Source organism: Salvelinus alpinus, chromosome 17 (genome assembly GCF_045679555.1).
Source record: "Salvelinus alpinus chromosome 17, SLU_Salpinus.1, whole genome shotgun sequence".
In the NCBI taxonomy this organism is placed as follows: domain Eukaryota; kingdom Metazoa; phylum Chordata; class Actinopteri; order Salmoniformes; family Salmonidae; genus Salvelinus; species Salvelinus alpinus.
Window position 1 is genome coordinate 6898069 of NC_092102.1, and position 26559 is coordinate 6924627.

The 26559-nt window shown below is 45.1% G+C and overlaps 1 protein-coding gene across 1 annotated transcript in view; it reads right to left on the reverse strand.

Moving 5' to 3' along the window:
* The window catches only part of LOC139543213 (espin-like), a 103490-nt gene that overhangs the window by 48145 nt on the left and 28786 nt on the right, over positions 1–26559 (reverse strand). Inside the window, exons 5-10 of the mRNA XM_071349475.1 lie at positions 25527–25658; positions 19405–19654; positions 18284–18592; positions 16987–17087; positions 9021–9287; positions 4745–5012 (exon numbers count right to left, since the gene is read on the reverse strand). Coding sequence (XP_071205576.1) covers positions 4745–5012; positions 9021–9287; positions 16987–17087; positions 18284–18592; positions 19405–19654; positions 25527–25658 — 1327 coding nt within the window. The remainder of the gene's footprint in view (positions 1–4744; positions 5013–9020; positions 9288–16986; positions 17088–18283; positions 18593–19404; positions 19655–25526; positions 25659–26559) is intronic.

The window sequence follows — 26559 nt, forward strand, 5'->3', positions numbered from 1 at the left end:
TGAAGCTGGAGACTTATATTTACCTCACTAACTTTAAACATCAGCTATCTGAGCTGTTGACCCTGAGGACCTGCATATTTGGCCTACAAATGGAAGCCAAATTGAGCTTGTTTCTCAATATAAGTACCTGGGTGTCTGGATTGATGACAAGATGTCCTTCGTAACGCATATAGAAAAGAAGCTGACTAAGAAGCTAAGATCCAAGATTGTTTTTTTATATTGAAATAAATCATGCCTCAGTATTGAAAATAGGAGAAAGATTGTTCAAACAATGCTTCTCCCTGTATTGGATTGTGGTAATATTGTTTACACGCATGCGGCAACCTCTGTTTTAAAACCCGTCTTCCATTCCGCAATACGTTTTATCACAGGGGACAATTTTAGGACTCATCATTGTAGTCTGTATTAAAATGTGGGACGGACCGCTCCGTCTGTAAGAAGAGCACTGCATTCTCTTTTATTTATTTACAAAGCAATCTGACAGAAACTCCCTGCATATGTAACTTCATTAATTATGTTAAGAATCATAACTTACCAAACCCGTTCTCAGGAATGGATAACACTAGAGATCCCTTCAGTCTCCACAGATTTGGGAAAATCTGTGTTTAGTTTTTTTTTGCCCCTAATTTGTGGAACAATCTGCAGAGTTCACTGCAGTTATATGTGCTGGTGTCACTCAGGCAGTTTACATTATTGATTGAGGACCTCTATGTAGTTGAATGTGATTGCTTTATTAAATTTGTTTATTTTGTGATTGTGTGCTGAATTATTTTGTTTTATACACGTGTATGTTTTATTCTGTTTTAATTGTAATGTATACAGGGCTCTCTTGTAAAAGAGCTTTTTAATCTTAATGTGACTCCCTGTTTAAATAAAGGTTCAATTTAAAAAAACATGAATGGAAAATCTTTGGTTAAATAACATACAATAAAAGGTCACTCAAATTTGCCACACAACACATTGCCACAGTTGTCTCAAGTTTTGACGGAGCGTACAATTGGCATGCTTACTGCAGGAATGTCCACCAGAGCTGTTGCCAGAGAATTTAATGTTGATTTCTCTACCATAAGCCGCCTCCAACATCGTTTTAGAGAATTTGGCAGTACGTCCAACCAGCCTCACAATCGCAGAGCACGTGTATGGCGTCGTGTGGGTGAGCGGTTTGCTTATGTCAACATTGTGAGCAGAGTGCCCCCAATGGTGGTGGTGGGGTTATGGTATGGGCAGGCATAAGCTACGGACAACAAACACAATTGCATTTTATCGATGGCAATTTGAATGCACAGAGATACCATGATGAGATCCTAAGGCCCATTGTGAGGCCCATTTTTTCTTTATGTATGTGACCAACAGATGCATATCTGTATTCCCAGTCATGTGAAATCGATAGATATGGGGCCAATTAATACATTTAAATTGACTGATTTCTTCATATGAACTGTAACTCATGCAACAATTTCAAAGATTTTACTGTTGCATTTCTAATTTTGTTCAGTATAGTTTGTACTTGCCTTTAAACAAAGCGTCAAATCGTTACAGCTCTGAAGTGCACAAGCAATGTTATTCAATTCAAAATGTTGGCTAGACATTTCAATTCTGTATGGCAAGCGTGAATGTGACTGAAAACGTTTATGATGCTGCTTTACGCCACTGTTTGTTGTAGCTACGTTAAATCTAATCACACAAGACATGGTATCGACAATCCTCACAACCAAGTGAAGAATCTTGCAGTGCGTGACCCCCGTCTGTGCTACATCATTTCGTGTGCGCACCACTACGTTGGCAAGACAAAAAAGTACATTTTATTTGTCACATGCGCCGAATACAACAGGTGAATTACAGTGAAATGACAGTGAAATGCTTACTTGCACGCCCTTAGCTAACAATGCTTAAAAAAAGTCAAAAATTGAAAATAAAAAAGTAACAAATTAATGTAGTATACACCCATTTTTTATAGTAAAACCAGCTTCAGTTTTAGAGATTTACAACAGTAAATCGTTCTATTATTGTTTCTCCTCACTGTTTGCTAGTAAACGTTGTTAGCTAGCTTGCTGGATATACAATACTTGTTATTTACATCTGTTTGGAATCCTCTTGCGTCATGCATACCATTTTGTGAAATGCATCCACGGTCATAATCATAACCAATGTCAACCCTCATCAATTATGTTACATAGCTAGCTAGTAAAATGATTTACAGTTGTTGATGTTACACGTTTATTAACAAGTTACAAATGCGAGGTGTGGCACATAAGTTAGCAGGTGTCAGGCTAACTAGTTAGCTAATTCCAGTCATGTGCTAATGTTTGCTAGTAAACCAAGCTTTAGGTGGCTGGTTATAACTTTGTAGTTTGCTATTTAGTAGCTAGCCATATCTACGACTAAAAAGAGAATAGGTCAAACAATAGAGAAAAAAAATAGCAGATTGTAAAACATTATTTTAGATCATACCTATGGCTACCGGTAGTTGTTTATCTAACTTAGTTAGTTAGCTACCTAGCTAGCGAAGTTAGCAAACAGAAAAATAATTTTATTTCCCTCCGACAATAACACAGTAGTAAGTTAACCAGCAATACACAATATGAGTTTCAGTAGATAAACTAAAGTTAGCTAGCTAGGTGGCTTTCAGGAAAAATATTTTACTTCGCTAGAAATCGTATTTTTGTCATCTGCCCTCATGCTGGCATCGGCCATAGCTGAGCTTCTAACGTTTGCTAAATCCAACCCTTTGTTTCAAATCATCTTTGCTATATTCAGGTTGAAGCATGTATGGTTGAATGTCACCATGTAGCTTATAGATGCTCCATCGTCGAATTCGTGTTGATGAGAGGAATCACTTGAAGCCATTGCATCTGGTCAGTTCATTTAGTTTTGCCCAAAGGATTGTTGTTAAGTGTCCGCCTCTTCTTCGAAAAAGTCCATCTTGGGAGAGGGACAGGGGCCAGAGCACGAAGCACCGCCCAACACAAGTTGTAGTCTTTCAGAGACTGAAAAAAATACATGTCTGCTCGTATATTTAACAATGAATCTGCTGATAGAGAGACGTCTTTCAGCGATGTTCCTATCGAACAAGGACAACCATATCTGAACCCACAAACAGTTTAACAGCCTTCGCCGAATGCCACAGAGCTGGACTACATCAATACACCGCAAGCCGTCATAGGGCGCACCATTCTGCGGGGGAAGCCCTGACCTGCCTTCCTCCTGGGCAATTATGTGTGAAACATCTCACGGTCCTAGAAATGCCTTAGATATGATGAAAACAAGTCCAGATTCCCCAGGGTTAACTCCCTCTCGTCAGGAGGAAACGTGTGTTGCTGGGCTTATTGGGTCTACTTCGGAGGATTCAGATAGAAATGTGTTGTGCAGAAAGGGTATGTTCAATGCTTCTCTGCCATGTTATTGACCAGAATCATGTCTGCTCTATATTGTATGTCTTTCTGTGACGCTCTACACTTTGCACACACCTAATTTGAATAAGCTCTCTGGCCTCTTTGTTCCACACCCATCTATAATTACAGCTTTAATTCACTCTTATTACCCCTTTATAACCCATGTATTGCCCATTTATTACACGCATCAACCAACCAGGATACAGCCTCTGACCACTTATTTGTTTTGTAGTTTTCTGCCTAATCGACTGTGTGTCTCCAGCAGGCAGACGGTGAGACAAGCACCATGGCAGGTGGATGTGAAAGAAAGGAGAGGAAGAAAATAAAGGAAATGGTTTGTATGGGTTAAAAGAGAGGTCTTCTGCCCAGAGGGACGACAAGGATGTTGATTTGAGACGCACCTTAATTGCCCACGAGGGGATAAATAAAGTTGAATTGAAGCTACTAGTACTTACTCTTTATCACCCTACGTGGGCCGCCTTCAGGCTGAGGAGAGGGGCACAGAAACTCCCCACCTTCAGATAGGCAGCAGTGGAGAGAGAGAGAAGAGGAGGAGAGTGAGAAGGGGTCGACGCATGCAGACAGATAGCAGGTGTTCCGGAGGGGAGAGAGGGATAGGACCATTGACACAATTGAAGGAGGACGAAGAGAGCTTGTTAGTAGACGGCCGTAATAGAAGACAGATGAGTGTCAAATTCAACAGGACAAATCAAATATGAGAACGTTTTATCTCTATGGTTTTGACTATAGAGCGGCTGACATCATAGTGCTGACGCAGCGCCCCAATGCTCTGGAATGGAACAATTGAACATATTGCTAAAATCAAATTTCCCCCAACCATAGAAAATAACCACGATTTTTGTAACTAGAACAGAGGAGCAGACAGGGCAAAGAGCAACCATGTAAGGTAGTGCCAGTCAGTCAAGAGAGAGGGGGGGGAATTAAGGAAATTGCTGAACACTAAACGGGTTGGTAACGATAGCCCTGAGCGAGGGCATACATTTGTAATCAGTTATCTGGGACGGTAAAGCCAGACTCATCTCTCGGGGCTACAGAATGAGATAACATTGTTCCAGTTTTGCGCCTGCCGCAACTCAGCTTTCCAGGAATTAGTGCACCATCAGGGGGAGTGGAGAAGGAGTCTATTGACACTTCACACTGGTTTTGCCATCTGTGAAACTAGCAAATGTAACATGAAAGAAACCATGTTCAGAATGGACTGCAGTTACAAGAGGAGAGAAGCACAATGCCAGAAAGAGAGGAAGGGGTAGTGAAAATGGAGAGAAAGTGAAAGCGAGAAAAGAAAAATTAAGAAAAAGAGAAAGCGAAAGATCGCAGGAGTGATGACTCACTTCCTGAAGAGGAGGAGGGGCGTCGCTGGTTGGTGCTTGAGGAAGGGCTGTACTGGCAGGTGGGCATTTCTGAGGGCAATGGCGGGGGAGGAGGGGGTGCCGGGGTGGGATTGCTGATGGGGAGTGGGGGCAGGGGAGGAGGGGGTGCCGGGGTGGGATTGCTGATGGGGAGTGGGGGCAGGGGAGGAGGGGGGGGCAACTCTTCGGTGGTGCCGTTCTGTGGGCTGGGGGCGGGGCTGTCGGCTGATTCCTCCAATAACAGAGAACCCTGATTGGATCATAAAGAATAGAAAATGGTTAGTTCATATCCCACCAGCAAAAACATATAACATGAGGAAAATGATAAGGGTTGCCTGCCCATCTTAAATATAAAAGGGCCCCATTTTGACAGAGCTAAAATACAGAGATTTCAAATACTATGTACAACACTTGATCGAAAGCAAATTTTTTCATTGAATTGCATACACGGTACAGTTATCTTTAAACCCAAATCAATCCCTTGCCATGGACATTGTGAAAAGAAGAAATGCAGGTAAAATTGTGAATCTACTTTTTTTTGGTAACATCTCCCCATTTTTGCACAGTCAAAACATCACCCATCCGGATCTTATTGTGATCTCATTCCTTGACAGCTGAGAGGAAGTTGTAATAATGGTAGGAGCCAATGAACCATATCACTCCTGTCTTCGCAGGAATACCTGCCAAGACAGTCTACAGTAGCTGTGCTGTGCTGGGCCAATAACATTGTTGTAGTGGGAGGAGAGAGGGGGAGTAATACTGTGACAGATGTACGGTACTGTAGTTGACTCTGAAATGACGGCTCAATTAAACATTTGCTGTCTTAAATCTACACATAAAGACATTACACCCAGTGGGAATAATAATGGAGTTAATCTAGTGTCCCTCTGGGGCGTGGGGGGCATCTGTTGCTGTGAGTAACAGAGTAATAGCCCCCCCACCCCTCCGCACCACCCCCCACTACAGCCTGACAGTGACACTAACACAGCTGTTACAGAGTTAATGGACCGTGACATTTAACCCCCTTCCTCCTCCTCTTTTTACACGCGTGCCTGTCATTATGCCCCTCTTCCCCTATAATGAGGGGATGGGGTCGTCCACGGGGGTCCCTCTCCCGCACGTGCCGGGCCCCAGCTGGCGATAATGATTAGCCGGGGGCGATGTGGGGCGCCATCTGTCCGGTCCTCGGGGACGTGTAAGGGTTAGGACGCCCCATGGAGGTCCTAATTGGCTCAATGTAGATTACACCAAACTGATACCCATGAGATTTTTGTCCGCTCCCTGGGGAGCCTGTTGACTATGCGTGCAAGACCTGATTGATCCGTGTCTGTGGAAATATTTGTCTGCTCAACTGTTTCTTCTGTGTTGACCCCAAAAATGGACATTTAGCTTATTTTATTTGAGACAATATTCTTTAGGTTTAGTGAGCACAACAAAACCATAAAGCCAACATAGATTAGACCTGAAACAAGACATTACCTTTAAAAAGATAAAGCACTGGTTTATACAAATTCAAGTCTGCATTTAAAGCATTTAAATTTCCCTGGCAGTGCAGTCAGCACAGTCAGTCCTGGTTAGCTTCACTTTGTAAGACATGGAACTGTACTCCGTTTTTTGGGGTCTGTGTTCTGCAGGTGACTTTGCACAACAGGACGTAGACTCGGGCGGTGATGGAAATGAGAGTGCAGCAGTTAGTGAGTTGGCAACGGATGGTAAACAGGGGTACACAGAGTGAGACACAGGCAAACACTGCTGTCTGTGGTGCCCATAGAAATAACATTACTTTCCATAACAATTATATTTTTATGGTGGTGGCCCAAGGCTAACGCAACACGATGGCCACAGACAAAATACACCTAACTCTGTCTCGCCCTACGTAGTCACACATAGCCACAGGTGCACAACTCCTTGATGACCAAAGTGTACACTAGTTTTCCTCCTTGCCTTTTCAAATCAGAGATTAAATTATACCCCTGGCCTATCAATGACATGAAGGCATCCATTAAATGCCAGGGAACAATTCAATCTAGGGATGCACGATATATCGGTGAGCATATCGGAATCGGACGATATTAGCAAAAAATCTCAACATCGGCCCGATGTCTAGTTTAACGCCGATGTGCAAAACCGATGTCAGAAAAATACTAAGCGCACACTTCCAACAACTAAACAAGTTCAAGTTGAGCAGTCATTTGAAAAAGTAAGAACATTTCAGCGAGAAAACTCAAAGGCGAAATCCATTAACGCCACGATAATGGGATTCATGATGCTACTTGCTATGGGCGTAACGATGACATTTGGACCAGCGATGTCAGCCCCATTAGCATGCCGAGTCGAACAGCACAGTGGGTCGTCTAGGATTTCCTACTGAGGAAAGCCGTATTGCTCAAGAATGTGCTGGTTCTCATACCGCTGCTGTCATTTCAATGGGATTTGAGAACATGTTTGAAACATGAACACACTTCTAGCGCCATTCAAACATCTGACTGGGGAAATAAGCTCATCAACTGCATCTGCAGCAGACATGATACCCTCTGTCATGGCATTGAAACGCCTGCTCAAAAAAACTGCCGACAGGCCGTGGGGGTAAAACCTACAAAAGTACCCGAGGCTGTGAACAAGTGATTCGGTGGTATTCTCTCTGAGCCTCTTTACTGTCGCCACCATGCTCGATGCTTGGTACAAGGACCGCTAATTCGATGCAGAAAAGAAACAAGGTTTACGTTAAGTGTTACATAGACAGCTGGACAAGATGGAAACGGACACGGTGCGCACCGAGGAAGAGAGGCCACGGACAGACAGCTGAAACTTCACTACTTGACATGTATGATGAAATCCTGGTTGAGAATGAAACGACTGAACAATGAAACAGCACAGCAAGTAAGTGAAAGAAATAGGTTTTGATTATGGTTTAGTGGTAATGGGCACATACGTAAAGGCCAACAAAATAACTTTTTGGTCAGTGTGGTGTGTGTAACCTTTATTTAACTAGGCAAGTCAGTTATGAACAAATTCTTATTTACAATGACGGCCTACCCTGGCCAAACCCGTACGACGCTGGGCCAATTGTGCGCCGCCCTATGGGACTCCCAATCACGGCCGGATGTGATACAGCCTGGATTCGAACCAGGGACTGTAGTGATGCCTCTTGCAGTGCCAGAGATGCAGTGCCTTAGACTGCTGTGTCCATGTGTGTGTGTGTTAACTATTTAACTGTGGCCTCCTGAGTGGTGCAGTGCATCGCAGTGCTAGCTGTGCCACTGGAGATTCTGGGTTCGAGTCCAGGCTCTGTTGCAGCCGGCCGGGACCGGGAGACCCATGGGGCGGCGCACAATTGGCCCAGCGTCACCCGGGTTAGGGAAGGGTTTGGCCGGCAGTGACATCCTTGTCCCATTGCGCACTAGCGACTCCTGTGGTGGGCCGGGCACAGTGCACGCTGACACCGTCGCCAGGTGTATGGTGTTTCCTCCGATGCATTGGTTAAGTAGGCATTGTGTCAAGAGGCAGTGCGACTTGGTTGGGTTGTGTTTCGGAGGATGAACGGCTCTCAACCGTCACCACTCCTGAGTCCGTACGGGAGTTGCAGCAAGGAGACAAGACTGTAACTACCAATTGGATACCACGAAATTGGGGAGAAAAAGGGGTAAAACATATTTTTTAAGAACTGTACTAGAATGCTTAAAAGGCCGCAAAAATTTTAAATATCGGTATCGGGGTTTTTTTTGGCAAGGAAAATATTGGATATCGGTATCGGACAAAAATGTTGTATCGGTGCATACCTAATTCAAAGCATAGCAATACTGCAGCCCTTAAGGACAGTAGTTTATTTTCTGTTTGTGTTCATCTATCTTTATACAACAGAGATGTGATCTTAATGTTTTCTACAAGGGAGACCCTGCCTCGCCACAGAGAGGTGGACCAGCAAGCCCTGGGTTGAGGTGATGATTAAGGCCTGGGAGGGACAGACTTCTGGGGAGCCAGTCCTGTTGGTGCCAGCCAGTTGACTGTAGGGGGGCACGGTACGGTAGCCATCATGATGCTGTGCCGCTGACTTGACTATTACAGAACTGGTCTTGTGTATGTCACAGAACATCCAGACAATATATTTAAAAAGTTAAGAGGAATAGCCCATGAACCCCCCCCAAAAACAAATGCCTCCCTCTTCTACAGTGAATACACTACGGTTCTGGAGAGGCTTGTGTTCCAGCCCAGTACTATCACACCTGTTGATCAACTAATCACGGTCTTAGGTATGGACCACGATTAGTTGAATCAGGTCTGTAGTGCTGGCCTGGAACAAAAGCCTGCACATCCAGTTTGCAGGACTGAAGTTGGAGAAGCCTGATTGTCTGGTCCTGTTTACCTCCTCGTTAGGCACCATGGTTCGGACCCCACGGTCGTCGACCGCGTCGCTACCCAGGGCTTTGTAGTAGTCCCCCGTGCTGGGCTGCTTGTTGAAGTTTCTAGACTTTCTGTTGGAGTCCACCCGGCACAGCCTATCGTGGCTCTCTTCTGGAGTCAGTTGCTGGGTAGAAACAAGGGAGGGGCCAATGAGCAATGAGTAAATAAATATGTTAGGGTTTGCTTGTTGTTTTTTTGGCTTGCCATTTGGGTTTTTTGAAATACCGACAGCGTGGCCAAATGTGGGGTTTAGTAGCTGTGTGGAAGGAAGACTGAGCAATAAAAGCTACGCTAGTTCAAAAGTAGGAGTTCGATATTTTAAGTGATCAGATCGTCTTTTGTTCTATATGATACATGTTTAGGCAAACAGTTGCAAAGCGTAGACCACAGAACATTCACAAAATAAGTCTTCATCGCCCAACTTGAAACCTATCTACACAAAAATGACATTGTTTTGTCGACATTTGAGGGTAAAAAATGTAAGATATTGTGTCACCTCTGGAGGATTTAGAGCAAAAGCAGCTTTAACAGCACCAGGAACAAAAAGTATTTTCTTCTTTGCCTCTGGGTTAAAGCATCACCATTAATATTGCACAAAAGCCTTTGGGATCAAAGAAAATAAGATTTCACATTTACACAGTTCCTGTTCGAGGTAAGAGAACCCCCTCGTGACCTCATAGGAGGGGTCAGAGGTCAGTAACATGGCCCTCTACTGCATCTCCGGGCTGCTCACTTTCCCATTCCTAGCTCTAGGCCACCTGTTGAGAAGAAAGCTCAGACACCTGACAACAGTTTATCCGAAAGGACCCATGTTTCAAAGATAGCTAGGCCTTTTCATGATATTATGGTCATCCAGGGTTGGGGACAATTCCTTTCCATTCAATCAGTTCGGGAAGTAAAAATGTAGTGCTTTTCCACCTATGTCTTTTTGGGGGTAGAGTATTTACCCAATGCAAAGTATTGCATTAAAACTATTTACATTGCAAGTTTGACTCTAGCAAAAGCTTGGATGCGTCTGAATTTTCTTTCCATCTCTTCAACTAAAAGTATTGCCACTTTTGGCCAGGCTTACTCAGTGTGGGTGAACAGCCTAAGGGTGATTGCTGAAGTTATGCTCGAAAAACATTTTTTTTTTTTTTGCACTGTACAAAAGCAGCAGATTCAGGTAAAAACAATTTCTTCTTATGGGCTCTGTACTTATCAATATAGACAATTATTTATTTTTTAACAAGTGTACAGAGTATAACCAACCAGATACAGGATTATGCTATATTACTAAGTGATATGCACATCATCATCTGCACATCTATCACTTCAGTGTTAATGCTAAATTGTCATTATTTCACCTCTATGGCCTATTTATTGCCTTACCTCCCTACTCTTCTACATTTGCACAAACTGTACATAGATTTTTCTATTGTGTTATTGACTGTACGTTTGTTTATGTGTAACTCTGTGTTGTTTTTGTCGCACTGCTTTGCTTTATCTTGGCCAGGTCGCAGTTGTAAATGAGAACTTGTTCTCAACTGGCCTACCTGGTTAAATAAAAGGTGAAATAAATAAACAAATGCATATAAAAAAAATGGCTGTTGAGTATATCACTGTAGAAGCTATGGGGTCAACTTCCTCAATTCAGACACCCACTTTTCCTGTCAAATCTCACCAAAACAAAAGCATCACAAATGCCCTCGCCATTTCAATTTTCATTGCATTCATTTAATTTTCAAAAGGAACCATGGCAAAAGCTAGAGAGACATTCAACAGATGAATAAATTCTAAAATCCAAGACAGGCAGAAATAATTGACCGATATCCCCAGCGTCAGTGACCTCTCTCTTCCCCTTTGTATTGTCCTGTTGTTTCTTCTTTTCTCTTGTCCTTTGTGGCTTCATGGGTGTATTTGCATTGTTGGCTCACGTCTGCTGTCCCCAAGCAGCACTTTGTGAGGTGTGTGTGTGCCCGTGCACGGTGGGTAATGCATTTTTCGTCATGCATCTTGTTCTGGGGCAGCTCTGCAGAGTGGTCACAGGCACAAAGTCATAACACCTCATTTTAAACATAACCCTAACCACACTGCAAACCCTAATGCCTAACCCCAACAAAGCGTAAGACCAAAAAGCTCATTTTTGTTTAGACATTTTTTAAATATAGATCTTTTTTTATTTCACCTTTATTTAACCAGGTAGGCCAGTTGAGAACAAGTTATCATTTGCAACTGCGACCTGGCCAAGATAAAGCAAAGCAGTTCGACACATACTACAGTTACACATGGGATAAACAAACGTACAATCAATAATACAGTAGAAAACTCTATATATACAGCATGTGCAAACGAGGTAGGATAAGACAGGTAAAAGCAATAAATAGGTCATGGTGGCAAAGTAATTACAATAAAGCGATTAAACACTGGAATGGTAGGATGTGCAGAAGATGATGTGCAAGTTGAGATACTGGGGTGCAAAGGAGCAAGATAAATAAATAAATACAGTATGGGGATGAGGTAGATTGGATGGGCTATTTACAGATGAGCTATGTACAGGTGCAGTGATCTGTGAGCTCAGGTCAAGACCTTTAACAACATAGCCAATTTGGACTTTGCAGCTGGTCTATCTAAAGGGGAAATTGCTCAGTTCTGCCTCCAGGACAAGACCATAACCACCCTCAACCCCAACCCCTCCCACCACACTGACAGACACAGTTAACTCTATTCATTTAGCTGTTTCAGTCTCTTGTTTTTACTTTACTGTGGTCAGAATGACACAAATATTAATTTTCACAAAGTCTGCTGCCTCAGTTTGTATGATGGCAATTTGCATATACTCCAGAATGTTATGAAGAGTGATCAGATGAATTGCAATTAATTGCAAAGTCCCTCTTTGCCAAGCAAATGAACTGAAACCCCCAAAAACATTTCCACTGCATTTCAGCCCTGCCACAAAAGGACCAGCTGACATCATGTCAGTGATTCTCTCGTTAACACAGGTGTGAGTGACGAGGACAAGGCTGGAGATCACTCTGTCATGCTGATTGAGTTCGAATAACAGACTGGAAGCTTCAAAAGGAAGGTGCTGCTTGGAATCATTGTTCTTCCTCTGTCAACCATGGTTACCTGCAAGGAAACACGTGCCGTCATCATTGCTTTGCACAAAAAGGGCTTCACAGGCAAGGATATTGCTGCCAGTAAGATTGCACCTAAATCAACCATTTATCGGATCATCAAGAACTTCAAGGAGAGCAGTTCAATTGTTGTGAAGAAGGCTTCAGGGCGCCCAAGAAAGTCCAGCAAGCGCCAGGACCGTCTCCTAAAGTTGATTCAGCTGTGGGATCGGGGCACCACCAGTACAGAGCTTGCTCAGGAATGGCAGCAGGCAGGTGTGAGTGCATCTGCACGCACAGTGAGGCGAAGACTTTTGGAGGATGGCCTGGTGTCAAGAAGGGCTGCAAAGAAGCCACTTCTCTCCAGGAAAAATATCAGGGACAGACTGGTATTCTGCAAAAGGTACAGGGATTGGACTGCTGAGGACTGGGGTAAAGTCATTTTCTCTGATGAATCCCCTTTTCGATTGTTTGGGGCATCTGGAAAAAAGCTTGTCTGGAGAAGACAAGGTGAGCGCTACCATCAGTCCTGTGTCATGCCAACAGTAAAGCATCCCGAGACCATTCATGTGTGGGGTTGCTTCTCAGCCAAGGGAGTGGGCTCACTCACAATTTTGCCTAAGAACACAGCCATGAATAAAGAATGGTACCAACGCATCCTTCGAGAGCAACTTCTCCCAACCATCCAGGAACAGTTTGGTGACGAACAATGCCTTTTCCAGCATGATGGAGCACCTTGCCATAAGGCAAAAGTGATAACTAAGTGGCTCGGGGAACAAAACATCGATATTTTGGGTCCATGGCCAGGAAACTCCCCAGACCTTAATCCCATTGAGAACTTGTGGTCAATCCTCAAGAGGCGGGTGGACAAACAAAAACCCACAAATTCTGACAAACTCCAAGCATGGATTATGCAAGAATGGGCTGCCATCAGTCAGGATGTGGCCCAGAAGTTAATTGACAGCATGCCAGGGCGGATTGCAGAGGTCTTGAAAAAGAAGGGTCAACACTGCAAATATTGACTCATTGCATCAACTTCATGTAATTGTCAATAAAAGCATTTGACACTTGTGAAATGCTTGTAATTATACTTAAGTATTCCATAGCAACATCGAACAAAAATATCTAAAGACACTGAGGCAGCAGACTTTGTGAAAATTAATATTTGTGTCATTCTCAAAACTTTTGGCCACAACTGTACATTGTAAATAATTTAATATTAAAGATATGAGCAAGTATATTTTTTTATACTGAACAAAAATATAAACGCAACATGTAAAGTGTTGGTCCCATGTTTCATGAGCTGAAATAAAAGATCCCAGAAATGTTCCATATGCACAAAAAGCTTATTTCTCTCAAGTTGTGTGCACAAATTTGTTTACATCCCTGTTAGTGAGCATTTCTCCTTTGTCAAGATAATACATCCATCTGACAGGTGTGGCATATCAAGAAGCGGATTAAACAGCATGATCATTACACAGGTGCACCTTGTTCTGGGGACAATAAAAGGCCACTAAAATGTGCAGTTGTCACAACACAATGCCACAGATGTCTCAAGTTGAGGGAGTGTGCAATTGGCATGCTGTCTGCAGGAATGTCCACCAACGCTGTTGCCAGATAATTTTGTTAATTTCTCTACCATAAACGCCTCTAACGTCGTTATAGAGAATTTGGCAGTATGTCTAACTGGCCTCACCACAGCAGACCACGTGTAACCACGCCAGCCCAGGACCTCCACATCCGGCTTCTTCACCTGCGGGATCGTCTGAGACCTGCCACTCGGACAGCTGATTAAACTGCGGGTTTGAACAACCAACGAATTTCTGAAAGAACTGTCAGAAACAGTCTCAGGGAAACTCATCTCTGTGCTCATTGTCCTCACCAGGGTCTTGACCTAACTGAAGTTCGGTGTCATAACCAACTTCAGTGGGCAAATGCTCACCTTCAATGGCCACTGGCATGCTGGAGAAGTGTGCGCTTCACGCACATCCAAACCTATCACGAGACAGCCATTTCCAAGTCTTGCCATAGATTTTCAAGACAATTTAAGTCAACTTTAACTCGGCCACTCAGGAACATTACATGTTGTCTTGGTAAGCAACTCCATTGTAGATTTGTCCTTGTGTTTTAGGTTATTGTACTGCTGAAAGGTGAATTCGTCTCCCAGTGTCTGTTGGAAAGCAGACTGAACCAAGGGTTCCTCTAGGATTTTGCCTGTGCTTATAGCTATATTCTGTTTATTTATATCCCCAAAAAACTCCCTAGTCCATGCTGAAGACAAGCATACACATAACATGATGCAGCCACCACCATGGTTTAAAATTTGAAGAGTGGTACTCAGTGATATGTTGTGTTGGATTTGCCCCAAACTTAATGCTTTGTATTCAGGACAAAAAGTTAATTTCTTTGCCACATTTTTTGCAGTATTACTTTAGTGGGTTGTTGCAAACAGGATGCATGTTTTGGAATATTTTTATTCTGTACAGTCTTCCTTCTTTTCACTGTCATTTAGGTTAGTATTGCGGAGTAACTACAATGTTGTTGACCCATCTTCAGTTCTCATATTACAACCATTAAACTCTTTAAAATCACCATTGGCGTCATGATGAAATCCCTGAGCAGTTTCCTTTCTCTCAGGCAACTGAGTTAGGAAGGACACCTGTATCTTTGTAGTGACTGTGTGTATTGATAGACTATCCAAAGCCTAATTAATAACTTCACCATGCTCAAAGGGATATTCAGTGTCTTCTTTTAAAATGCTTACACTTCTACCAATCGGTGCCCTTTTTTGCGAGGCAAAAAACCTCCCTGGTCTTTGCGGTTGAATCTGTGCTTGAATTTCACTCCTCGGTTGAGGGACCTTATAGATAGTTGTATGTGTGGGGTACAGAGATGGGGTAGTTGTCACGGCCGTAAAAAGAAGAGGACCAAGGTGCAGCGTGGTGAGCGTACATTTTCTCTTTATTTGGAAAAAAGACGGCGAACAAAACAAACACTACAAAAACAAACCGTGACGCTAAAGGCTATACGCCCTAATCAAAAGTCATCTTCCCACAAAGACAGGTGGAAAAAAGGGCTACCTAAGTATGGTTCTCAATCAGAGACAATGATAGACAGCTGCCTCTGATTGAGAACCACACCTGGCCAAACACAAAGAAATAGAAAACATAGAAATAAAGAAACTAGAATGCCCACCCTAGTTTCGTGACAGTAGCCCCCCCCCCCCCCCCCCCCCAAAGGTGCGGACTCCGGCCGCAAAACCTGACTCTAAAGGGGAGGGTCCGGGTGGGCTTCCTTTACGGCGGCGGCTCTGGTGCGGGACATAGACCCCCTTCCGCCTCTGGCTCCCCCCACTCTGGTGGCACCTCTGGTGCGGGGACCCTCGCCGCCAATCCCGGACTGGGGACCCTCGTAGCGGGCCCCGGACTGGAGAACGTCGCTGGAGGCTCCGGACTGGAGAACGTCGCTGGAAGCTCCGGACTGGAGAACGTCGCTGGAAGCTCCGGACTGGAGAACGTCGCTGGAAGCTCCGGACTGGAGAACGTCGCTGGAAGCTCCGGACTGGAGAACGTCGCTGGAAGCTCCGGACTGGAGAACGTCGCTGGAAGCTCCGGACTGGAGAACATCGCTGGAAGCTCCGGACTGGAGAACGTCGCTGGAAGCTCCGGACTGGAGGCCTTCGTTCCATGACTCCTCACTGGAGGCTTCGTGCCATGGATCATCACTGGAGGCTTCGTGCCATGGATCATCACTGGAGGCTTCGTGCCATGGATCATCACTGGAGGCTTCGTGCCATGGATCATCACTGGAGGCTTCGTGCCATGGATCATCACTGGAGGCTTCGTGCCATGGATCATCACTGGAGGCTTCGTGCCATGGATCATCACTGGAGGCTTCGTGCCATGGATCATCACTGGAGGCTTCGTGCCATGGATCATCACTGGAGGCTTCGTGCCATGGATCATCACTGGAGGCTTCGTGCCATGGATCATCACTGGAGGCTTCTTGCCATGGATCATCACTGGAGGCTTCGTGCCATGGATCATCACTGGAGGAAGGAGACGTATGGGCAGTCTGATACGTTGAGCTTCCACAGGGCTCACCAGGCTGGGGAGACATATGGGAGGATTAGTTCTAGGTGCAGGCACAGGACTCACCAGGCTGGAGAGACATACAGGAGGCCCTGTCCTAGGCAGAGGCACCGGATACACTGGGCCGTGGAGGCGCACTGGCGGTCTTGAGCGTAGAGCCTGCACATCCCGTCCTGGCTGGATGGTTATTTTCGCCATGCAGATGCGGGGCATAGGCACAGGACGCACTGGGCTGTGCAGACGCACCGGAGACACAGTGCGCAGAGCCGGCGCAGGATATCCCGGGCCGTAGAGACGTACTGGCGACCAGATGCGCTGAGCCGGCATCCTCCGACCTGGCTGGATGCCCACTCTAGCCCGGCTGATTCGGGGAGCTGGAAGGTAGCGCACCGGGCTGTGCACGTGCACTGGAGACACCGTGCGCTCCACCGCATAACACCGTGCCTGACCAGTACGACGCTCGCCCCGGTAAGCACGGGGAGTTGGCTCAGGTCTCCAACCTGACTCAGCCACACTCTCCGTGTGCCCCCCCCCCCCCCCCCCCGAGTCCCTTCGTAACGCTGCTGCTCTGCTCTTGCTGCCTCCAGTTCCTCCCGTGGACGGCAATACTCCCCAGCCTGCCTCCAGGGTCCCTTACCGTCCAGGATCTCCTCCCAAGTCCAGGAAGCCTGGACAGGCTGCTCCTCCTTACCACGCTGCTTGGTCCGTTGTTGGTGGTGGGAAGTTCTGTCACGACCGCTAAAAGAAGAGGACCAAGGTGCAGCGTGATGAGCGTACATTTTCTCTTTATTTGGAAAAAAGACGCCGAACAAAACAACAAACACTATAAAAACAAACCGTGGTGCTACAGGCTATGTGCCCTAATCAAAAGTAATCTTCCCACAAAGACAGGTGGAAAAAAGGGCTACTAAGTATGGTTCTCAATCAGAGACAACGATAGACAGCTGCCTCTGATTGAGAACCACACCCGGCCAAACACAAAGAAATAGAAATAAAGAAACTAGAATGCCCACCCTAGTAACACCCAGGCATAACCAAAATAGAGAATAAAAGCCTCTCTATGGCCAGGGCGTGACAGTAGGCATGTAAAAATCCTGTTAACAAATCACATAAATTAGTAGTTAAGACCTGTGATCAAGCAGATACAAGAGATTAACTGATTTTGTACAGCCATGTATACACAATTTCCTTTGTACAGCCATGAAAACCTGCATTCACAATTGCCTTTGTCAACTGAAGGCTCTGAGTGTACCATCTCCTAATATGGAGTGGGGTAAGCTGGTCCTAGATCTGTATCTGAACTGTAGCTGAATTGTATCTGAGCTTCAGCTGTTTGAGCTTTTTGTTCTTATGGCGGGCTAATGGTCTGTTTGATCAGCTTACTGCACTGTGCTAGGATATTATCTTAGCGTGGCATCGAAAGGCAACCCTCTGTGAGGACTTGGCCATTTGTCACCAGCACCCAGAGAAAAAAATGTAAGAATTATTTATTTTTACCCCTTTGTCGTGGTATCCAATTGGCAGTTACAGTCTTGTCTCATCGCTGCAACTCCCATACGGACTCGGGAGAGGCGAAGGTCGAGAGCCGTGTGTCCTCCGAAACACAACCCAACCAAGCCACACTGCTTCTTGACACAATGCCCACTTAACCCGGAAGCCAGCCGCACCAATGTGTTCGAGAAAACTATACACCTGGCGCGGTGTCAGCGTCCGCAATGGGACAAGGACATCCCTGCCGGCCAAACCCTCCCCTAAACCGGACGACGCTGGGCCAACTGTGCGCCGCCCCATGGTTCTCCCGGTCGCAGCCAGCTGCGACAGAGCCTGGACTCGAACCCAGAATCTCTAGTGACACAGCAAGTGAGAGATTGACAGTGTGTGTGTGCGCGCGCGCGCGCGCGCGTGTGTTTTAATCTCTACACCAGGGATTGGTTAACAAAAACAACAGGACTGTGTCCCTTGAGGAACCTGAGTTGTGCCCTTCTGCCTTTCACCAGTAAAGGAAGAGCGAAAGCTCACCTTCTCCACGTGCCTCAGGCTGCTCTTCACCTTCAGATAGATATCGGCTGAGTCCGCGGGGGACTCAGGGGAAGGGGGCGTTGGCAAGGCCAGCAGGGGTGAGGGAGGTGGCTGAGCGGTGGCGGCGGGCTCCTTGCACTTGGGCGCTCCGGCCTCCACGTCAGGATTGAGCATGTCCGTGTAAGTCTGCATGTCATTTATGGCCGACTCCGCTGGGCCTCCGCCTGCGACAAGGACACAATAGGTCAGGGGCGAGATGGATGAGGTGGCTATAGAAATAGCTAGAATTCCTTGAACAGACATCACCATTCAAGTCAATGGGTGGGTGATGGGTGGACTAACGGCTGTTCTAGGAATTCTATTTCTAAGGACATAGAAACACCCAGGTTGGGTATTGCACATAATTATGTAAAGTGCATTGCGCACCTGGAAAAGCACTATAATATCCATTACCTTGTTAAATAATAGTGCAGGTGTGGAACAAAGGCCTGCACACCAAGTAGCTCTCCAGGAATGCATTTTGTTTGGAGAGCATGCAGTGGTTGATTCACAGACAGATGATTTATCCTACCTGCCACTAGAGGGAAGCACTAGTATGGAGTGATGCTGTGGCATCAAACAAAGGAATGCAAATTGTTACATGGAATTTGTTCCAGTCAGATGAGTGGTGGTAGTTCCCACAATTGTTATGATAACAGTGTACACATGACCAAATCAAAGATGTCATGTCATGTTTGGGGTCACACACACTCTAAAATTGGCAAAGCGCAAACTGTTTTTCATACCAGGCTAGGAAAATCATACAAATAGTGTATTCATAGATCCTGGCACCGATTGCCTCACCATGACTATTTTTTGCCCTGTGTAATCTTAACTATTGTCCTTAGTTCAATTGTCCTATAGTTCAATCCAGCCAGTTCAGGAAGTTAATTAAAATAGTGTGTGTGTGTGTGCACGAGTGTGGGGTGCGTGTGTGTGAAAGCTGGGGTGTGGGGTGCGTGTGGGGTGCGTGTGTGTGAAAGCTTGTGTGACTGACCGGCGGGGGCTCGTGATGAAGGGGGTGAGCCGCTCCGCTTTTCTCCCATGCTACACTGGCTGGAGCTGGCTGAGTTGTAGTTGGACAGGGTGCTGGAGGGCGAGCCCATGTCGAAGTGGGCCGGTTGCTGGGCCTGTCGCGACCCTGCCGGGGGCATCGTGTTGTTGGGGGACGACAGGCCCAAGTCGGGCTGCTTGCTGTACTCCAGGTCGGCCGATGGGTCCCTGGAAAGCACGCGGTGCGCCACACTCTGGATAAGACAACCACAACGAGGGGTTAACAAAACAAGGTCAACCAGGAACCTGGGGGAGAGCAACCTAACTTAGCCTGGGAGTGGGACTGAAAAGGTACATTTCCTGAAGAAAATGAGTGTGCTTGCTTGTCTTGGGGTGTGTTCAGTGATGTCAAACATTTCGAATGTTATATATCGAAATGTAACAAATAGAGTTGACACGACAATAATCATCTCTTACACATGATACATTTCTATCTTGCTCTATATACTCAAGTTGTACAACTTACTGTACAGTGGTTCTCTCTTTTAAAAGTTGTGTCATACTGCAGCACACCTTGCATGCTGCTACAGCATTCTGTGGCACGTCATTAAATTGTCAGCCATTTTTTCTGTTACTGCAAGTTATTGCTAGTGTGACCACCAGGGGTATCTTTGAGAAGCATTTGATAGTATTCCGTATTGGAATTACCAGAGAATTTAAAAACTTTTTTTGTAATAACATAGTATATGGGATTGATTTTAAGAAATTTTGATTAATTAATTTGATTAATATTATGTTGTTTCTAGTCAGAGAAAAACAAAAACAAAACCCTCAGGGGACAGTTAGGATGGAATGGAAAATATGGCGCTGTACAACGTGACGGTAGGAAGTAGGTTACAGGATTGGAGGATTCTAAATTGTTTGCATTCATTAGACAACTTTGTTCCAATATTTCTGTAAATCAATGATATTTATTCCCATAGTAATTCGTTATGGATCCATAACTAACTCAACATCTGCCATTTGAAAGAGTATTTTATATCATTATTTTATTAATGAAATGTGTTTGTTTATTAGGCTACTGTGCAGTGTACAATACATACTGCAGTAAACATGGGAAATGCCTAATTCCTTACACAAGGGAGAGCAGGCCATGTCTGTACTACAGAATGCGGGGCACGCGGGACACCGGTGTTATTTCATAGTTGTGATCCTGAAATTAGTAGGTGTGTCCAAACTTTTGACTGGTACTTGCTTAATTAATTTGATTAATATTATGGTGTTTCAATTCCATGATAATTGAAAAACCCTCTGGGTTTCCGTTAGGATGGAACAGAAAATATGGCGCTGCACAACGTGACGCTCATAAATTCAGAGCGTTGTCAGATTGTCAGTTTGTAAATTCAGACAGTTTCGCTCTCGGAGCGCACACTGGACGTTCGGGCCGAGGAGTAGGGTTGATTTGAGCGTTCTGGCCTTACAACGGCAGTCAAGCATCCAAGCTAACGTTGGCTAGCTACTTCCAGACACAAATGAGACTACTCTGACCATTTTTCTCGCCCTAGCAGAGCTGGTAAGGCAGTTTATGTTAACCGTTGGCGACTGTGCTGCAGTTAACAATTTAATTATGCTTTTTTGCCGACGTTTACTGACCTCGTTTACTGACCTCGGCCATATTCAACTTGTGTTGAGCCCTCGTAAATTCATTATTCTGCGCTCTGGTACACTCAGACGAGCGCACTCTGAAATCGGTGTAGATAGCCATAGCGAATTTACGAAAGCATCAGAATGTCCATTGGGAACGCACAACAACTATACCATTTCGCTAAGCTAAGAATGACGGGAATAGTCAAGTCAATAAACGTTGGGTAGTTAGATAGCCTATAGTTAATGGCAAGATTGACGTATAACTACTAACGTTAGGTAGCTAGCTAAGATACCGGTACATACTGCTGTAATGATATGCTATGTGATTCGTAAGGACAGCGTAGCAAACAAATTGTCAGCCAACATAACGTGTAAGGTAACTTATTTGAAAAGTCATTACTTTATTACATTGAGTAGCAAGCTACCCCTTGGTCGTTAGGACAAATCTGGTCTGTGATAGGATTTTTTTTTTTTTCACACCTAGCTTGGCTATTAGACAATTCTTTAGTAAAGGTTGAATAGTCTATTGTTCAGCTATTAGCCCCCCTCCCCAACTTGCAACAAATTCTTGTTGTCCCAATCTTGTTCCTTTCCCTCTTCCACGCGTCATCATTCTCGTTATGACGTTATAACTACTTACATTTGGTTCCACTGTAATGTTTTGTCAGCCATCTTCACCCAGGGACGGGTGGCTCGCGTCAAATTCGTCATTGGAACCTTGGGACCCAAATGCATAATGAGAGCTCTAACTCCCCCTTGTGGTGGTCTGGAGCAATGAAGCCGTGACGCTGGGTACCTCAAAGTCCCGCGGTGCAAGTTCGCAACTTTTAAAAGAAGGAACCACTGTATCTACAATGCACAAAGGTTGTTATGCAACAGAGAGTTTGTCTTCACAAAAGTAATTACACAACCCTATGGAGACACCGCATGATGGTTGTGTAAACAAATACTCTTCAATATCAGTATCAGATGTATCACAACCATTGTGTCAAATACGTTGTACAACCTGTGTCTGTATGGGGTCTAACATCTTGTAAAATTGCACCCTCCTGAACAGGTCCCAGGTCAGTCGTCAAAACACCACAACAACAAATTAGACAATCATTTGCGTGCCTACTCCCAGCTGGCACGAGCCACACAACTTAGAATGTAGCCACGGGAGCCAGCATGTGTCCAAACTGACACCTGTCGCTCCACTAATGACAATTACTGCCATTTACCCTCTCTGCCTGGCCCTCCTGGGTAAAGCCCCACGGGGTGGCATGAGAAATAACACTTCCACCGGGACTCCCTAAAGTATGTGGGAAACATGTCCCGCCCTTTAACCATTTAAGGGTCTCTCACTCCTAGGAAAATACATTCACTGCCGGCTGGAAGAGGAGGCTGTGTCACGATCTATCACAAGGATGACGCTGGAGAGACGAAGCAGGTACGGGGAGTAACATTTAATAAATCACGGACATGGAACGAGACATAAACAGCTTAGCAAACAGAAAAACAATCAATGCAGAAGCAGGGAACAGAGCTGGGGAACTGACACATATAGGGGAGGAAATGAACAGGTGATAATAGAGTCCAGGTGAGTCCAATAACGCTGATGCGCGTGACAAGGAAAGGCAGGTGTACGTGATGGATGGCAGGAGTGAGTGATGCAAGGCATTCTGGCGCCCTCAAGCGCCAGGGGGAGGGAAAGAGCGGGAGCAGACGTGACAGTACCCCCCCACTAGGGGCGCCACCCGGCGTCCCACCTGGGCAAACCGGCCGAGACATGGGCGCTGGGCAAGCCGGTTGAGGCGTGGAAGCCCGACGAACCGGCTGGAGCGTGAGAGCCTGGCGAGCCGGCTGAGGCATGGGAGCCTGACGATCCGGCTGAGTCCAGACGCCTGTCGATCCCGCTGAGGAAACCCGATGATCCGGTGGATTGTGACGTGGGATGGGAAGCCACCGAGCCAACCGAGGCAATGAAACCTCTCGAGCCAGCCAGGGCATGAAAGCTCGACGGGCTGGCTTAGGCACCCCCGGTTCCATCGGCGGCAGAATCCACCCCCGACGTCACCGACAAAACAAACAACAAACAAACAAAAAAAACTCCTGGACAGGCTGGGCAGACAAGAACTGACGATCCAGCTGAGGCCCGACGTGGGATGGGCGCCATCCGAGCCAACCGGGGCAAGGAAACCTCTCGAGCCTGCTAGGGCGTGGAAGCCCGACGAGCAGGCTAGGCACCCCCGGTTCCATCGGTGGTGACCCAGAGCCGATGCCACTATACCAACCAGAACGCCAGTACTCCCCGATGCTTCGTGTGATGGCTTCTGCATTCTATCACGATCTATCACAAGGATGACGCTGGAGAGACGAAGCAGGTACGGGGAGTAACATTTAATAAATCACGGACATGGAACGAGACATAAACAGCTTAGCAAACAGAAAAACAATCAATGCAGAAGCAGGGAACAGAGCTGGGGAACTGACACATATAGGGGAGGAAATGAACAGGTGATAATAGAGTCCAGGTGAGTCCGATAACGCTGATGCGCGTGACAAGGAAAGGCAGGTGTACGTGATGGATGGCAGGAGTGAGTGATGCAAGGCATTCTGGCGCCCTCAAGCGCCAGGGGGAGGGAAAGAGCGGGAGCAGACGTGACAGGCTGTTGATCAAGCGTTGAGTTAAGCAATTAAAGGGGAACTTCTGTGAAAAAAAACAAATATAAAAGTGGAAGACTGACACAGACCACATATTATCTTTACATTCAAGCTGGAATCTGGGCTCCTGACTAAAAATGTTGCTGTGCGACCAATATCTTGCATTTTGGGAGCACTGTGCGAGGAACAATGATCCAATAATACATTTTTATCATTGCATAACAATATTACACCACAACACTCTTCTCTTCACTGCGCAAACAAGACAGGCTGATACATTGTGTACAAATCATAACCAAATCATAATGCTACAAAAGTTTCAATGTAGCTAATTAAATCCCAGGCACACAACTAATCCCTTTTCACGCAAACTTTCCCTCAGAATTGTGCCGCCCCTTTCTGTCAGCTAAGTAATGGCATTAGCTAGCAAGCTAGCTAGCAAGAACAACAACGAAATGCGGCAGAATTGAAGCTTTCCTTAGCAAAAAAACAAATGATGAAATGATCAACCACAACCAGAAGTGTCACGCCCTGACCTTAGATATCTGTTTTTCTATATATTTTGGTTAGGTCAGGGTGCGACTAGGGTTGGTACTCTAGTTTTTGTATGTCTAGGGGTATTTTTATGTCTATGTTGGCCTGATATGGTTCCCAATCAGAGACAGCTGTTTATCGTTGTCTCTGATTGGGGATCATATTTAGGTAGCCATTTCCCTCATTTGTGTTTGTGGGATCTTGTCTACAGTAAGTTGCCTTTGTGCACTCCAGTAGCTTCACGTTTCGTTTGTGCTTTTGTTGTTTTGTTTAGTGAGTTTCTCTTTATTAAAATTATTTGGAAGTCTATGCACGCTGCGCCTTGGTCTCATCATTACGACGATCGTGACAAGATGGACAATGTCGGATATGCTGCTACCGATCCACCTCAGAAAAAGTCAAAGATCTACATGTTTCGAGAGGGGTGACTTCGCGAATTCAAGTGGCTAAGGAGGGATAAAACAAACACAAAGTTCTGCGAGTACTGTTGTAAGTGTGGCGTAAAAGCAGCAGGGAAACTTATTTTGCTACTGGGTCCAGCAACCTAAAACACAAGTCATTGCTAAAACATAACTTATGCCAAAAGCACATCAATTTCTGGGACAAGTGCATTGGGGGAAGGGGGCAGGAACAACATCACTACATCTACTACCAGACAGCCGTATTTGACAGGGAACAAGCCGGTCAACAGGCAGCTAACTCAGCTACAGATTAAATTGAACACCGCTTACTGCATTGCCAAAGAAAAGATGGCTTTTACCAAATTCAGACCCATGTTACTCATGCAGAAAAATTATGGATTACAAATCAACCCAACATATGGAAATTAGGTATCCTGCGCAAACAGTTTGCAGTTGTACTTTTAAATACAAAAGGTTATTCACCTATATAAAATTGTTTGATGTTGCACTTTTGAATACAATTATTAAAATGTTGTTTTTATTCTAATGTCTTTCCCACTCTAGTGAGTTCTAAATCAAGGTAACAGCTGATGACAATTAAGAATGATAGGACAGTCATTTGCAGTAAAAAAATAAAAAATAAATCTAAATTTTGACTGGTGCTCCTTACTTTTTGAAGTTCGGGGCAACAGTGCTACCAACGAAAAAAGTGAATTTAGTGCCCTGGCTGGAATAGACTTAATCTTCCTCTCATCTAGATATCGCCCTGAATGATGTCTACCTACAAATTTCACCTGGGTTGTATTCATTAGGCACCAGTGGAAGAAAACGGACTACATTACATTTTCCGTTGAAACAATTTCACTACAGTGTGTCCTGTCGAATGCATCCTGTGTCTCACCATGTTCTCAACAGTGCACAGGTACTTGGCACACTGGACGTGCCCGTTGTACTCTGCCAGGTCGGCCGACGAGAAGCCGTCCTGGTCCCGTATGCCCAGGTCCACCCCATTCACCACCAGGATCTGACAGCACTGGGAGAGAGAAAGAGAGAGGGGAGGGAGAGAGAGAGAAAATACAAAAAAAACTTTGTCCGTACTTTTTAGGAGTAAGCCAAATGTCATCGGTAGGTTTGGCCGTTATCCAGATTGTCGAACCTTCATTCCGACATTTTGCTAACCAGGGATATTCGGTAATACCGGCACTGAACACAAGGGCCGCTATTTTCAAACCCCACTTACCCTCTGAATCCGAAGGCAATGCTAACAAGTACATGTAAAATCCCACAGTGAATGCTAGCTAAATGCTAACAAGCACATTGCAAACATTTTATACAGTCTCTGACAAACTACTTGCAGGACAGACATCCCAGCTCATAAAGTTATACAAGTAACTAAAAAAAATGCTACTCACACAAAATAAATGTTTGACAGCAAGGTTCTTGATCCAGGAGGGGATTCTCTGCTGTCACTTAGAGAAGCTTGATTTTGCAAGAAGCTAACCACTTAGCTAGACAGAGCATTTAGCACATTTTAGACCGTTAACTTAATAGACATAAGATATCTGGCTGGTAAACCTTTCGTTGTGTATTCCATACTGTAACTAGATCTCCTGGAGTGCTGCAACAGTGAGTGACTCACAAGGATCCGGTCTGTGACAGGTGAAATGAAGAATCTGCTTTATCTCCTAACGCAGGTATTCCCAAACTGGGATACGCGCAATGCCGTTGGGGGTACTCCAAATAATAATTTGATTTGTAGTATTTTTTCACATTTTCAAACAGTCCATTTATATTTTCCAACGAGGCTATACATTTGGGTGAGTTTTTTTCCCCTCGCCTGAGTAGCCTCGTTTCACTGCCAAAAATAAAATTAAACCATCTAGTGTTCAGCGAAATAACAACATTGTCAATTACAGGTAGTCTTGTCAAATAAT